Source organism: Pollachius pollachius, assembly GCF_949987615.1.
Source record: "Pollachius pollachius genome assembly, chromosome: 15".
In the NCBI taxonomy this organism is placed as follows: Eukaryota; Metazoa; Chordata; class Actinopteri; order Gadiformes; family Gadidae; genus Pollachius; species Pollachius pollachius.
The window spans coordinates 19674098-19689842 of record NC_136948.1 but is presented as its reverse complement, the minus strand read 5'-3'; the positions used below and the strand labels follow the sequence as shown (position 1 = coordinate 19689842).

The following is a 15745-nucleotide window of genomic DNA, read 5'->3' as shown; positions in this document are numbered from 1 at the left end:
CTCTCTCTCTCTCTATAACTCTCTATAACTCTCTCTCTCTCTGTCTCTCTGTTTCTCTCTCTCTCTCTCTCTCTCTCCCCCTCCCTCCCACCCCCCTCCCAGGTGTTGGCTGAGACCCTTTGCCCTACCTGGGACCAGCTGATGGTGTTTGAGAACGTGGAGCTGTTCGGCACGGCGGTGGAGCTGAGGGACGACCCGCCCATCATCGTCATTGAGATCTACGACCAGGACACGGTGGTGAGCATCAGCTACAGACCAAGTGAAGGAGACTAAACTGTCTCCTTGCTGTCAAGGGTCCGGTCCGATTTATGTTGTTCAAACTGTACGACTTTCTGTGTTATTCAGATACTCAAGCTAACAACTGTCCTGGTTTGAAAGACTTTGAAAGACTAATTATTTGTTGTTTTTCCTAGTAGTAATATTTGGTTGAAAATGTATACGTTTCCCTCTAACTATCTATATATCTGTCTATTTATCAAAAATGGCCTGGCACTAGTTTATATTACATTTTTGTTTTTTCATTCATTCATTATTCACTTAGTTTAGTTGTATTAACCTCAAGTGAGCCTGTTGCGTAAACTGCCATGACTTTTTATTTGAACCATGCTTCATATTGACTCGCTCACTCTGTATACCTGCTGCCACCATAAACCATTGTTTTGGATGACCCCTTCGGATAAGTAGAGTGTGACTTCTCATGGCTTGGAGTATCGCCCCGAAACACTGCATTGTGTGCAGAGCACCGAATGTAACCAACTAAAACTGCACACTAAAACAGAGACAGCATCTTTGAAGTCTCTCTAAAGCCATGCAAGAGGAACACAGCCAGGCTCTCTCTGTGCTCGTCGGGTCTGGTTTGTGTGGTCCGCATCGTTGTGGTCTCCTCGTTGCGCTTATAGACCATCCATATGCTGCCGTTCCCTGACCAAGTCTGCGTCACTTCCGGATCCATTACAGTTTCCTTTAAAGGGAAAATTACGTAACTGTTATTTAGTCACCTATCCCTTTAAATATTTGTTTATTCAAGGCAATGAATACATCACATGGTAAAGTACTTATGTCACGTTATCGTAAAAATGTAAACGCTACCGAGCTCCTGGATTTACGTCAAGCTGGTTGACGTCGGACATCAAATGCTGCACTACACTTCATTTTCGTAACAGTTTAATATACTATGTTCATTTTGAATATCCCATGTCAATCAGGCTGTGTTGGCTTCGATGTAGTTATAGGCATAGTTGTAGGCCTAGACCAGTGGATCCGGAACCGCTTATTTGGATGGACAAATTATGTGGGATGTGGGTGGTCTATACCTGTTGCATTTCTTTAATTAGAAGCAGTTGTTATTGGATGTTGTAAGTAAAGGAGATAGGCTCCACTCATAACCACTAACTGTAAGAGAGATCCACTCTGCCTCCATTGTAATCATTATATTTATAGATATATAACCCTGTTTTGCAGTTCACTGGTTATGCTGGATGTCTGGCGTTGGGTTTGTTTTTTAATTGTATTAGTCGTTAGACCTGGGTTTCTTGTTTTGGTGCTAGCTATTCTCTCATTGCTCCTCTGTCGATACTGTGCCTGGAAACATGAGCCCTCCGTCAAGCCATGTTTCTCGCCACGCAGGTACAGTATGTCAAACGACCAATGACAAACTGCCCAGCGGCGCCATTTAATTGTCATTCCATGACAAGAAAAACCAACCTTCAGTTTCACGACCTGTGGAAGGAGAGCTAGTCAAGCTGAATACCTGAAGGAGAATCCCTCTGTCCTCACCACCCCGTATCACGCCACTCTGTAGGGGAAGGCCGACTTCATGGGCCGAACCTTCGCCAAGCCCGTAGTCAAGATGGCGGACGAGCACTACGGCCCGCCGCGGTTCCCGCCCCAGCTGGAGTACTACCAGATCTACCGCGGGAACTGCACCGCCGGGGAGATGCTCGCCGCCTTTGAGCTGCTGCAGGTCTGTCTGCCTGTCTATCTGTCTGACTGATTGGACGATCAGAGTGGTGGGCAGCACATAAGGGGCCATTTGATCTTCTGATTGGATGATGGTATTCACGGGGGAAGTACATTGACATGGGGAAGAGGCTACTCTATAATCGATATACGTTATACTTAATATCTTTTATATGTATATTTCATTCTCCATATTAGACAATATTAAATCCTTTGAATGTGCATGAATTCTCACTTTGCATTAAATGTTTGTGAGTCTGATTGATGGATAAGATAAGTAGGCTGGGCCTTATACTCTCTGTGATTGTTTTCTTTTAGATCGGCCCCAACGGGAAGGCTGACCTGCCTCCCATCGACGGCCCCACCGACTTCGACCGCGGGCCCATTCTGCCCGTGCCCCTGGGCATCCGGCCCGTCCTCAGCAAGTACCGCATCGAGGTGACGATTGGTTGGTGTCTGCTCTGTGGGGCGAAGGCACTGATTGGTTCAATTCATGGCTGGACCATCCCAGCTACAAATGATATTTAAACGAATAAAAAAAGCATTTGATTTATAAATTTTTCAGTTCAGTTTAACGCATTATTAACGGCGTTAACACAAACCGATTTTAACGGCGTTCATTTTTTTATCGCGCGATTAATGATTTTTTGGCTTGGCAAGTGTTGTCGTTGTTGTCAACACCATACCGGATCTAGCTACACAGATCTAGCTACACTACGGAAACAAAACAACCAGCACGCTGCACAAACTTATTGGGGCAAGCAAGGATACGGAGCGGGTGAAAAACTCCTTGATAGTGTGTGTGTGTTTGTGTGTCACTCCGTTCGAGCCTGCACGAGAGTTCAATGTTGTCATTAGCTGTTACGTCTTTCTGACCAATCGCAGTTCAAGGCCCACCTGGGCTGTACCACTTCGGGAGGGGCCGCTCAGTTACTCCCCTCCAGACAAAATCGACTTGGTTGCGATGTTGACAGTTTGTGAGTGTTGCGTCTGTTGAGTGAGTGAGGGGTTGCGGGCGCACAGCTCAGGCTGCCGGACGGCGCTGCAAGGAACTTTTATAAACGCAATATTGTTATCCCGCAGTAATCAGCCCGACAGCCCCGAAACATTAACGGCCCACTGGGAATTCTCCCGAATCTCCCGATTACCACTCCGCCACCGTGTGTGTGTGTGTGTGTGTGTGTGTGTGTAGGCGTTATTCAATAGCCTGGTAATGTGTATAGGCCTACGTACGGTAGGAATATTCATGCTTAAATAATAAATGTTATAGTATTTCCCATCTTTGCTGAGCAAGAGTTTTGTTCGAAAGTTCAGTGATTGAAACAAATAAATGCCTGGGCTATTGAAGTTTTTACGGTAGGCCTACCACTGTCATGCACCTACCCGATGTCAAGTGGAACGGGTTGAATTCACCTCGGGTCTCTCTTCTTACTGTCCTTCTCAACACTCTGATCTCACTAAAAGGCTAGCAGCACGAAATCAAGGGATATTTAGCATAGAAAAAAATGTGAGATTAATCACGAGTTAACTATGACATTAATGCTAATATTTTAATCGCTTGACAGCACTAATTACAATATTAAATTGGTAATTATACAAAATATTTAATTACTAAAAACATGTTATTATTATGAAACCATACATAATATGTGTATATACGTATTGGAAATAAGCCGCTCTCCGCGTGGCGGTGCTCACTCAGTGGACCCCCTGCTCCCCAGGTGCTGTTCTGGGGCCTGAGGGACCTGAAGAGGGTCAACCTGGCCCAGGTGGACCGGCCCCGTGTGGACATAGAGTGTGCCGGCAAGGGGGTCCAGTCGGCCCTCATCCCAAACTACAAGAAAAACCCCAATTTCAGCACCCTCGTCAAGTGGTTTGAAGTGGTGCGCAGTCCTCTTAATGAATCTGTGTGCGTGTGTGTCTCTGTGTGTCTGTAAGTATTGTTATATGTTTATGTTTATTAACATAAACATATTAACATATGTTTATATGTTTGTGTGTTTATATGTGTGTGTGTCTATATGTGTGTGTGTGTCTGTATATGTGTGTGTGTGTGTCTGTATATGTGGGTGTGTGTACTGTGTTTATATGTTTGTGTGTTTATATGTGTGTGTGTCTGTGTGTGTGTGTCTGTGTGTGTGTCTGTGTGTGTGTGTCTGTATATATGTGTGTGTTTGTCTGTATGTGTGTGTGTGTCTCTGTGTGTATTGTGTTTATATGTTTGTGTTTTTATATGTGTGTGTGTCTGTGTGGTGTGTGTGTGTGTGTGTCTGTATATATGTGTGTGAGTGTGTGTTTGCGTGTGTGTGCTCCACCGTCACCATGTCCCTTTCTCCACCTAGCTCTGTCAGTCTGTCTGTCTGTCCACACTGAGCTGATGGTGTACATCAACCTGGTCCCTGCAGGACCTCCCGGAGAACGAGCTGCTCCACCCCCCTCTCAACATCCGGGTGGTGGACTGCCGGGCGTTCGGCCGCTACACCCTCGTGGGCTCCCACGCCGTCACCAGCATGCGCAAGTTCATCTACAGACCCCCCGACAAGCAGGCCAACAACTGGTCCTCCTCGGGTAGGTCTGACACCGGGGCTACTCCGTACTGTACGGGGCCTACTCCGTACCGTACGGGGCCTACTCCGTACCGTACGGGGCCTACTCAGTACCGTACGGGCGGGGCCTACTCTGTACCGTACGGGCGGGGCCTACTCTGTACCGTACGGGCGGGGCCTACTCCATACCGTATGGGGCCTACTCTGTACCGTACGGGGCCTACTCCGTACCGTACGGGCGGGGCCTACTCTGTACCGTACGGGCGGGGCCTACTCTGCACCGTACGGGGCCTACTCTGTACCGTACGGGGCCTACTCCGTACCGTACGGGCGGGGCCTACTCTGTACCGTACGGGCGGGGCCACCTCCGTACCGTACGGGGCCTACTCCGTACTGTACGGGGCCTACTCCGTACCGTACGGGCGGGGCCACCTCCGTACCATACGGGGCCACCTCCGTACCGTACGGGGCCTACTCCGTACCGTACGGGGCCTTCTCCGTACCGTACGGGGCCTACTCTGTACGGGGCCTACTCTATTTGAACACGTCAAACTACATCAGAGTTCTACAATTTGCTTGTTCTGTTTCTGTGGGCCGAGAATAAATATTTAGTATGGTCGACATTAATGGTTATTACATGTAGAAATGTGAGTACTACATTTCATACGACATGGACAGTCCAGTCAGGTTGCGGGGGAGTTCATTCGTTAGTGTTCATTCCAAATGAGCTCATGTTTGGTTATACATACATTTTGGATTTCATTAGCATGTTTTAAATGATGAAATGTTTAAATCAATTATTATACTCCCTTCTCAGACGAAATAGTTGTGGTCAGTTTGGAACCAGAGCAGAACTTCAAGAAGATGGACACTGTGGTGAAGCTGGACTCGGTATGTTTTTCAATTTTATCTGAATATAGCGTCTACATTATAAAACATTTAATTATCATAGGGGATCATGATGATTAAGAATAAACTGATAATACATTTAAACATGTTCAATTTATCTTCCGCTGGTTGGCTTCTCTCTATTGCCATAAAAAAATCCAAAAATAATCTAAGAAAGTCCCTGTTTAACATTTACTTGTTCTTATCTCTTGCTTTAACTTAGGGTTCAGATGCAGTGATTAAAGTTGAGGTAAGCAGGACGTATAAGTCCCCTGTTTGTTTAACAAAAAGATGATAAAGTATAAAATCATAAAATATCAAGATCATTGCGTGATGGATTAGTCAATAATACCATAGTTAGATCTTAAGTTAGAAGAACATTTTCCCGTCATTATTTAAGATAATACGATTTTTCATAAAAAAAATAAATAATCTAGGATGATGATGGAAAAGGCAAGAAGAAGAAGAGGAAGAAGGGCGGGGAGGACCTGGAAGAGGACGAGCTGGACGAGAGCATGCTGGACTGGTGGTCCAAGTACTTTGTCTCCATTGAGACCCTGACGGAGGTAAGACCCCCACCCATTAGTGACACACCCCTCAGGGCTCAGAACATGCATCAGGGAAAAGCTAGTGATTGATTTATTAACTGTTTATTTATTGTAACATTCTAAAAGATTTAAAAAATAAATACATATGGGGATCTTCTTGCAGGTTACATGTTGATACGACAAGATGTATTTTACTATTTCCAGACAGGAAATGAGGCAGGAAACTAATTTTAAGGAATTATTTACAGAAAATATATAGATATAAACAATCTGAGTAATGGGCATGGTAAGTGAAATGGTAAAACCTATTGATCTATTTCCCCCACAGAGTCTCAGGTCCCAGGAGACGGCTCTGTCTGACTCAGAGGACAAGGATGACATGGACATCACAGAGGGTGGAGGTATAGTCGTCTCTCCATCGGTGTTCTTCATGTCTATGTCAAATATCATTCAGCCACCGTCTTTAGTAGTCTGGGTCTGTGCCAAGACTGGGCCAAATATTACTTGCTACTTGCAAATGCTCCCACAGTGCGATGTTTTACATATTTATCGTATTTATCCATACCTGAGTAACTTTTCCAAGTATTCTGTCCCTGTCCCTCAGGTACAACACTGATTTTGATAGCCGAGGTAGTACTTCCCTTCACAATAACAACTCTGCTGTTGTCACCCCCTCCCCTCCTTCCCTCTGTTCCTGTTCCCGACCGCTCCCTTGTTCTCAGAGATCAAACCGGATGATTTCCCCGTAAAAGCAAAGAGAGGGAAGAAGAAGAAGAAGTCCGCTGAGACACCAGAGAGGAAGAAGCCCAAGCTGGACGAGCTCAAGGTATTCACGTTTTATTTGATCGTGTTTCATTGTCTTTCCTTCCCCTAGGTCGCATGGCATATGTCGTATTTAGCCGGCCTGGGAAGACTTTTGCTCTGATGAAGTGTTCTGCAAATAACATTGACTTGTGATCCATTGAGATGAAATTGTTTCTGATCTTCTTTCTGTTGCGGTTAGGTCTACCCAAAGGAGCTAGAGGCGGAATTTGGCAACTTCGAGGACTGGCTCCATGTTTTCAACCTGTACAGAGGGAAGAGTGGCGACGATGAAGACCAGAATATGGCAGATGAGGACAGACTCATAGGGAAGTTCAAAGTAAGGGCCAACCCGACCCTAGCTCTAGTGAAGCCCAATTGTAAGCGACTGCAATAATGTGTTTGAGCACAAGATGTGCTGTACTAACAGTTATAATGTAATGTTTGGCTAGATCCATATATTCAGACCCAGAAAAAGAGTGACAAATAGAGCAAACTATCTCTTTTTAATAATACAAATAGAATTATAGATACTGCTTTAGGGAGAACCACCCACCAGGTCCTGTCTCTCTCTCCATGCCATCTTGTCCTGACAGCCCTCTTGTTCTTTCCCAGGGATCACTCTGCATGTACAAAGTGCCACTGTCCGAAGACTTCAGCAGAGAGTCAGGCTTTGACGCAAGCATGGGCATGTTTCAGAACATCCCGCACAACGATCCAATCAACGTCCTTGTCAGGGTCTATGTCATCAGGGTAGGCCTCCGCTGCACTTCACATCCATACTGTTCACAGAATACAAGTTTAAGAGAAGCTATAGTCGATACAGCCGGCCAGATTGAAGGAGGTTAAGGGACAACCAAACACTCCTTTGAGCTAGTCCCCAACCAAAATTGGAAAAATGCATTTAACCTATATATTTTTTTTATATATTGGGCATTAAAGTTAAAATTTGGACCAGGATGATTCCATAATGACTGTTTAACCCACTATATCACTTTTCATTTAAAATAACTGGTTTTAGGATTGGTTTTAACAAGTTAGAAAAAAAGACTACACAAAACCCTAACCTTTAATGCTAAATCTACCCCTTAACACTAACAATAAGCCTTAATGCTGACCTATCCCAAGCTCAGCATGTATTTACAAATATTGTGTATTTTGACCAGGCCACCGATCTGCATCCAGCCGACATAAATGGAAAAGCCGACCCCTACATTGCCATAAAACTGGGAAAGTCCGACATCAAAGACAAGGAGAACTACATATCAAAACAGCTGAATCCGTTGTTTGGCAAGTAAGTCAGCTAAGAAGAAGAAAACAGAATGAAGCGCCGACCACCCAGTCAACCGTTTGGGAACACAAAGATATACAATTAATATCCGCATTTCCCTTCCCGCTGATCAGGTCGTTCGACATCGAAGCCACGTTCCCGATGGACTCCACCCTGACGGTGTCCATCTTTGACTGGGACATGGTGGGAACCGACGACCTCATCGGGGAAACCAGGATCGACCTGGAGAACCGCTACTTCAGCAAACACAGGGCCACGTGCGGCGTGGCCTCCAACTACGCCATGTGAGCTCCAAGTGTTTTAGTGTCACAAGCGCACTACTGCGGCCATGTGAGGGCAGAGTGTTGAGTGTTTAGTGTTTCACAACACGGTCCACAATGTGTCAGAAAATATATGATTTTTTAAAATAATTATTATTTATTAAAAATGTTGACATGACTTTTATCTGACATGATCTCTTTTCTTTAGCCACGGCTACAATGTGTGGCGGGATCCTATGAAGCCATCCCATATCGTGGCTAAACTGTGCAAAGAGGGCAAGTTGGACGGGCCTCACTACGGGCCAGGGGGTCGGGTGAAGGTCGCCAATCGAGTGTTCATGGCTGGCACCGAGATAGAGGATGACAACGGTACGTCTGCCTTCGTCCTGTCATTATAGAGTACATCGAGTACTGACATCAAATACCAGTGGCGGCTGGTGGTTTTTAAAGTGAGGGAGGAAGGACTGTGCGCTTGGTTGCCATTGGCCTGCTTGCACTGTTGGTGTATGGTGGCATAAGAATGTGAGACTCAAGTTGTTTCAGGGTGTTTTGGTGAACTACAAAATAGTAGGGAGGGATAGTTATGTCAATAAAATTGATACAAAGCCACCAGTGGCATCACTGTAATTTGAAAGCTGGTGGGCAGCATGTCTTTGAAATGGAGTAAGGATGCAAAACCCATTAGTCAAATCAGGCCTACTCTTGATTTGTAAAAGGAAATAAAAAAATCTGGGCCTATTTTTGCCCTCAATGACTAAAGTTATTGGTTGTAATTTAGCTATGTTTATTTTCAGTTGTTTTAAGAAAAGACTAACCAAAAGTGATGCCATTTAAAATGCATCATGCTCTGAATCATTCACCCTTGCCACAATATCAAACAGAACGGTCAGAGTAACAAACTAGTGAAAGAACGAGAACATTATTTCAAACAACCTGATCTATAGGCATGGTGCTTAGCAAGGAAAGTCGCATAGCAGCACCAACGTGAACTTGACACTTGTCGTGGCGTTTGGTTGCCCTATCAAGATTTTTCACATCAGTGAAACCATGAACAGCTCTCGTTGGAGATTTGCCATTATTCATTAGCAAACAGCAATACAGTCGATTGCTAGTAATGCTACCAGCAGGGTGCGATTTGCCGGTGGGGATGGTGGGGATTATCCCCCCCTCTGGTTTACTCGTCCTACCCTCTGCTGAATTATTTTTATCCTCGGTGGGGATAAAAATTATCCCCCCCACCCAAAGTATTTTCACCATTACATCGTAATAATTAACAACCAAAATACACAGGGTCCGTCTTCATTTTGAAACATTTTAAAATGTTTCTCAAAATTATCCCCCCCTCTGGTTTTTTCACAAATCGCACCCTGGCTACCAGTAAGCCATGAGTATTGAGTACCTAGCAAACCATGTAGCACCCTCAACACTGACGTTGCCATTACTTTTGGTTATCTCGATTTTGCGAAGTGGTCTACCTTTTTCTTTGGTCGCTAACTTAGCACTGTAACTCAATGAGTGTACAATGTTTCCATTGTACACTTTATTCGCAAATGTTAGAATCTCGTTATCCTTCAGATGATTTCACCTGCTTTGCGTCTCTTAGACTGAGCGGCAATGCAGGCAGAGCGGGTTTGTTATCGACAGCGTTGCCAGATTGGGCAGATTTCCCGCCCAACGATAATTTTCCCAGCCTAACGTAAAAAGTAGCCCAAAAGTAGCCCGATCTTGCTTATTGGTTCATAGAGCAGCGCGACTAGATTTTTGCGCGAATCAGACGCCATAAGGTCACACCCACTCAGAGGAGGACTTTCCTCCTCTCTCCCATTGAAACCCATGTTATTCACCGGCCGCCAGTACTTTCAGGGAAATGAATGGGAGTCAACGGAGGCTGAGGGAGGACCTTCCTCCCTGAAGTAATTGTCAATAGGCGATAGGGGGTGCTAATGTCCCTTTACCCAGGGAAATGAACATTATATATTCAAAGGCATTAAAGTAGTCATATTTAAGGGCATTAATTCATTACAGTAGTCTGGGCAATCTACATTTTTTATTCTCAACAATGTTAAGGAGGATCTTCCTCCCTCTCCTCAATCGAGAAGCCTCCACTGTCAAATACATAGCACTGCAAGCGCTCCCTTTTGATTGGCTCAAATTGGTTGCCCTCCTAAATTTCCAAGTGACATCACTTCTACACCAGTTTGAGCCAATCGGGATTAGAGTTGTTGTGATTGTTGTAATGGCATGCGTTTGACCGGAGATGGCGCTGTTGCTACAGTTTGCTTAGTAAAGCGCTTGGATCCTCGTTTAATATCACACATTGCTTGCTGTGATCCTGGTAGATATGTCTATGTTATTTATCATAGGTTGGATGATGTAATGAAAAAAAATATGGTGGTGAATTTAATAATTGTGGCGAAGATGATGTTGTTGTTGGTGGTGATTCTGAGATGATGAAGGGGATGATAATTGTGGTGGAGACAACGATGAGGGTCATGATGAGGATGTAGTTGATGATGATGTTGATGAGCAGGTTTGAAGAAGCCGACCGAGGAGCACCTTGCCCTGACGGTGTTGAGGCACTGGGAGGACATTCCAAAAGTGGGCTGCAAACTGATCCCCGAGCACGTAGAAACCCGGCCCCTCCTCCACCCTGATAAGCCCGGGATCGAACAGGTACGTCTGAAACACACTGAGGCTCAGACTGAGGCTGAGGCCGTCCCCTGTCGAGGTCCTCCCAGCGGAGACCTGTTGAACCCCACGGGGACTCTCTGTTCCACTTCAGTAAAGAAACGTGTCTAAAGCCAGAGGCAGAGGTGGAGATAACAGAACCCCCGTTTCACAGTGCTAAGCTCAAGCTGCGCCTGCGCTGTGGAAGTCCTCATTGATTCACATGAGGGGATGAAAGGGATGATGCTCTACTCCTGTGCTTTGGTGTGTTTCAACAGTGTCAGAGCGCTCACACACAGGCACACACACACACACACTTGATTCATTTATTTGGAATAACCAGTACTACCACCCCATAGCATCCAAATGTTAATAAAGAGCCTATTATGTCCAAAACAACTCAAACACTTTGCAGGTATCGACAACCAGGTGAATCAGTAGAGATAAATATATAGTTCAAGTTATATTATGGGTAGAGATGACAGCGCCTTCTCCATATATGCAGACTGCCTATGATTGCTGACAGAGCATTATTTTGCTATTTGCTTAGAGTTCTTCTTATTGAGTCCAGCAATTTGCAATCCTCTAACACAGAGTCTATGAACATGTCCAAGGCTACCATAAATGAGTCCAACTAGTTTTGTGCTATAACCACCTACTGTTAAAGCATTAATTAATGGCTGGTATTTTTTTTTTAAATCAGAGAAACACAGGTCCATATACATGTCAAAGCAACAACCCACTTCCAGAATCACAATGGTTTTTAAAAGATCATCAACAACAACAATGTCAGGAGTATTTGGAGAGTATTTATATACACGTTGGGATGTTTCTTCGATCAGGGGATGATCGAGATGTGGGTATACATGTTCCCTAAAGACATGATAAAGGAGACCTATTATGGTGTTTTCCAAACAAGTAAACATAGTATATGAGTTCCAGAAAACATGTTTTTGAAGCTGTTTGTTGGTAATAGCTTTTAGGAAAAAAAATAGCCTACTGCTATTCCCCTCTGTTTAACTCCCTTCAGAATGTGCTGTTTCTGGTTTCTTTAGCTTAAAACCAAATGAGCTGCGGGGTACATTCAGAAATGCATATCTAGATGTTGGTGGACATGTTCCCTAAAGACAAGTTAACATGTTGTGATGTTTTGCGATCAGGGGAGGATCGAGATGTGGGTGGACATGTTCCCTAAAGAGATGACTGCCCCTGGACCCGCCCTTGACATATCACCACGGAAGCCAAAGAAGTAGGTTCTCCCACTCAGAGCTCATCCAATGTACATAGTGTGGATCCAGATCCAACAAACCACCTGCTTCTGTTGGGCAGTGGCCCAGTCGATCTTTCTGTTACACCAGAAATAAGTTGTTTTATATTCAGGTGAATGTTTCCATTCTTTGTTAAAATTGTTCTGCCTGTCTGTCTCTCTAAATGTCTGTCTGTCTGCCCATCTCTCTATATGTTTGTCTGTCTCTCTCTGTGTATATCTCTCCGTCTGCTTCTCTATACGTCTGTCTGTCAGGTTTGAACTGAGGGTGATCATCTGGAACACAGATGAGGTTGTGTTGGAGGACGATGACATCTTCACCGGGGAGAAGTCCAGTGACATCTTTGTACGAGGGTAAAGAAACCTTCTGTGGATACACTAACAAACCTGTAAAAACATATTGACAAACCGTATCTGAACACACTAACAAACTGTGAAATCGCAGAAACAAACCTTCTGTAAAAACACTAACAAACCTGTAAATAAACAGGGACAAACCTTATCTGAATACACTTAAAACCTGTAAACATAAACCTTCTGTAAAAACAGTAACATGCCTTCTGGAAATACACTAACAAACCCTTATTATATATTTCTTATTATATAGATCATAGCAATATTTTTCGGTTGATGTATGGCTGGCTGTATTGCACCAGCAGAAGCAGTCATCCTAAAAAGGTATGTAACCTCTTGGGCTGGCTAAAACATCTGTATGGTGTCCCTCTCTTCTGTGTTCCCTGTCCACAGCTGGCTGAAGGGCCAGCAGGAGGACAAGCAGGACACGGACGTCCACTACCACTCAATCACCGGCGAGGGCAACTTCAACTGGCGCTTCGTCTACCCCTTCGACTACCTGATGGCCGAGGAGAAAATCGTCATCTCCAAGAAGGAGTCCATGTTCGCCTGGGACGAGACGGAGTACAAGATCCCGGCCCGCCTCAATCTCCAAGTGTGGGATGCCGACCACTTCTCTGCGGACGACTTCTTAGGTGCGGTGGGCGTCTCCGTCTGGGTGTCTGAAACTAAGATATACATTCCAGTTTTCTTACCGTAAGATGGCGAAGCAATCAGAGACGCGTTCTTGAATCGTTTGATGGTGTACAGAGATTGGAGCGTTGTTGTATTTGTGATTCCTCCCCACAAGTGTCCAGCTGACCAGCGAGACTCTCTGATCCTTGGTCCAGTAAGACATCGTTAGGCCATGTGTCGTCTAGAGGGGATGCTAAAAAGCTTTTTTTTTATTGTGTGCGGTTGCAGGCGCCATCGAGCTGGACCTGAACCGCTTCCCTCGGGGCGCCAAAACCCCCAAGCAGTGCACCATTGAGATGGTGACCAATGAGGCCGAGATGCCCATGGTGTCCATCTTCAAGCAGAAGAGGATCAAAGGATGGTGGCCCTTTGTGGCCAGAAACGAGGAGGACGAATTTGAACTGACAGTACGTGGTCTGAAACGCGTGGCGGCACACAGTATATATGATTATGATTGATCTGATGTGTAGCACATCAAAATGGCAGGATCTCACCTCCCTCCAACGCATGTGCTCCTAAATGGGAGGGAGAAAGAAAATGTAAGGACAGTAAGAAGGATCCCCATGTTCGATCTAAGGGTTGTGTTTTAATATCCCAGCGGGGTGGGTGGGTATGTCAAGTCAAGGTCCCACCGGGAGGTGTGTTCTACCTAGCAATAGTGCCCTGAACAACATCTCTCTCGCAGGGCAAGGTGGAGGCGGAGCTGCACCTCATGACCGGAGAGGAGGCCGAGAAAGGTCCCGTTGGGGAAGGACGCAATGAGCCAGAACCACTGGAGAAACCCAAGTATGGACCCCATCCTCCTCCTCCTCCCCTCTGTATCTCTCCTCCTCCTCCTCCCCTCTGTATCTCTCCTCCTCCTCCTCCCCTCTTTCTCCTACCCCCTCCTCCTCTCTCCTTCCCCCCTCCCCCTCCTCTTCTTTATCTCTCCTCCTCCCCTCCCCCCAACCCCCTCCTCCGGTGCTCCTGTGTCCTGAGCGGGGGGCTCCCCTGAGACTCCGACCGTGGTTCACTCTGAATTTCCTCTGTAGTCTGTAGTGAAACTAACACATTTCCAGCATCCGCCCACACCTTGTGGGCGTGTGGTCCACCATCCGCCACCTCCCATCCCGAAGGAGAACTCGAGGCTAAATTGTGACTTAAACTAAATTAAACGGGAAATCAAACGTGTCAATTAATGTGATGAACTGATCCTAAACATAACCAAACATAAACATACTCATAAACGTTGGCAAGTAGCGCATATATAAAATACGTGTATAAAAAAACTCATAAACAACCTTAAATTGCCTATAAACAAATAAATAAAACTTTAATTAGAGACAACACTGATCAGGGACTTTTTCCACCTGAGGAGTGACACTTAGGAAAGACGCACACCTGTGTGTGCTGGACGGCCCCCAGGATCTTCTGGTCACATGGTAAGTCGTGCCTCTGTATCCCTCCTCAGACTCTCAACTTTGTTAAAGACAATGTGAAAGGGCATTCAGAGAGCACACGTTGCTTCTGTAATGTGGCGTATGTAAGGATGTCCTCAAAGGCTAGAAATTCTACAAAAGATGTGAAAACACCTAACCGAGGCAAATATATATCGGACTTTGATGAAAAGATTTCAGATTTCTTTTTAACATCCCTTTATAATTGACTATTCTTTAATTAAAAAAAAAAATAAAGATTGTTGTTCTTCAAATGTATTCATCAAAGTCCATATTTTTTTCCTTGTTAAGCAGTTTTCACATGAAGTCTTAAGGACAGCCCCATATGCACTGTATGTCCACGCCAAGAGGCAATGTGTATTAGGGTTGTGATTGGCTCATTAGCGATTATTGACGATAACAAAACCAGTTAAGATATAATTATTTTGCATGACTTGCATGCTTTGTTAATGCATGAATCTGGGAACAAGCCAGCAACAAAAACGAAAAAAATAATTTCATGTTGTCTTTAAATAGTATTCTTGCCCCTTCTGCCTTACCTTCCAGTTGTCCCAGTCAAATCCACATTTGCATACATGTGTTGCATGTTTGAGAATACAAATAACTGACCACCCCTGCTTTGGTGGTCTTAAACGTTTGTTTTCTGTCCTACCCCCCCAGCTGCCCTGGTGCCTCACACCATACAAGCACTTGGTGTGAAACCAGTACAAGTGGCGGGCCATCAAGATGGTGCTGGCTCTTTTCCTTTACAGCATGGTGAAGAGGCTCGGAACTTGATTAGCCTCACCAGGCAATCTCTCACAGTTGGCCCGATTTCCCCCCTACCCATTCACCTCCCAGTCTTTAAGACAGTAAACAATGGTTGGTTATGGTATACTTTATCCTTAGTCCAAAGGCATCGTTTTTGGGGTAATCTGGAGTCAGCTTGGGATGTCTGCCCTATGGCAGCGCTACATACACAATAGTTGAAATAAACACCATCTTGCCTTTTTTTGTTTAGTCAGAACTGGTATAGAATCAATGCTGCAGGTCAAAATATTGAAACCATGTTTG

At 45.0% G+C, this 15745-nt stretch overlaps 1 protein-coding gene across 1 annotated transcript in view; it reads left to right on the top strand.

Annotated features, from left to right (window-relative positions):
* LOC307087263 (otoferlin-like) overlaps positions 1 to 15745 on the top strand; it is a gene marked incomplete at its 3' end in the record, with an annotated part of 29880 nt that overhangs the window by 12933 nt on the left and 1202 nt on the right. Inside the window, exons 21-41 of the mRNA XM_079752764.1 lie at positions 103 to 237; positions 1802 to 1963; positions 2278 to 2397; positions 3681 to 3842; positions 4365 to 4527; positions 5323 to 5396; positions 5617 to 5643; positions 5831 to 5959; positions 6270 to 6342; positions 6664 to 6767; positions 6945 to 7082; positions 7358 to 7495; positions 7909 to 8036; positions 8147 to 8317; positions 8502 to 8662; positions 10824 to 10966; positions 12121 to 12209; positions 12483 to 12581; positions 12975 to 13216; positions 13485 to 13663; positions 13942 to 14042. Of these exons, the coding sequence (XP_079608890.1) occupies positions 103 to 237; positions 1802 to 1963; positions 2278 to 2397; positions 3681 to 3842; positions 4365 to 4527; positions 5323 to 5396; positions 5617 to 5643; positions 5831 to 5959; positions 6270 to 6342; positions 6664 to 6767; positions 6945 to 7082; positions 7358 to 7495; positions 7909 to 8036; positions 8147 to 8317; positions 8502 to 8662; positions 10824 to 10966; positions 12121 to 12209; positions 12483 to 12581; positions 12975 to 13216; positions 13485 to 13663; positions 13942 to 14042 (2738 nt within the window). The remainder of the gene's footprint in view (positions 1 to 102; positions 238 to 1801; positions 1964 to 2277; positions 2398 to 3680; positions 3843 to 4364; positions 4528 to 5322; positions 5397 to 5616; positions 5644 to 5830; positions 5960 to 6269; positions 6343 to 6663; positions 6768 to 6944; positions 7083 to 7357; positions 7496 to 7908; positions 8037 to 8146; positions 8318 to 8501; positions 8663 to 10823; positions 10967 to 12120; positions 12210 to 12482; positions 12582 to 12974; positions 13217 to 13484; positions 13664 to 13941; positions 14043 to 15745) is intronic.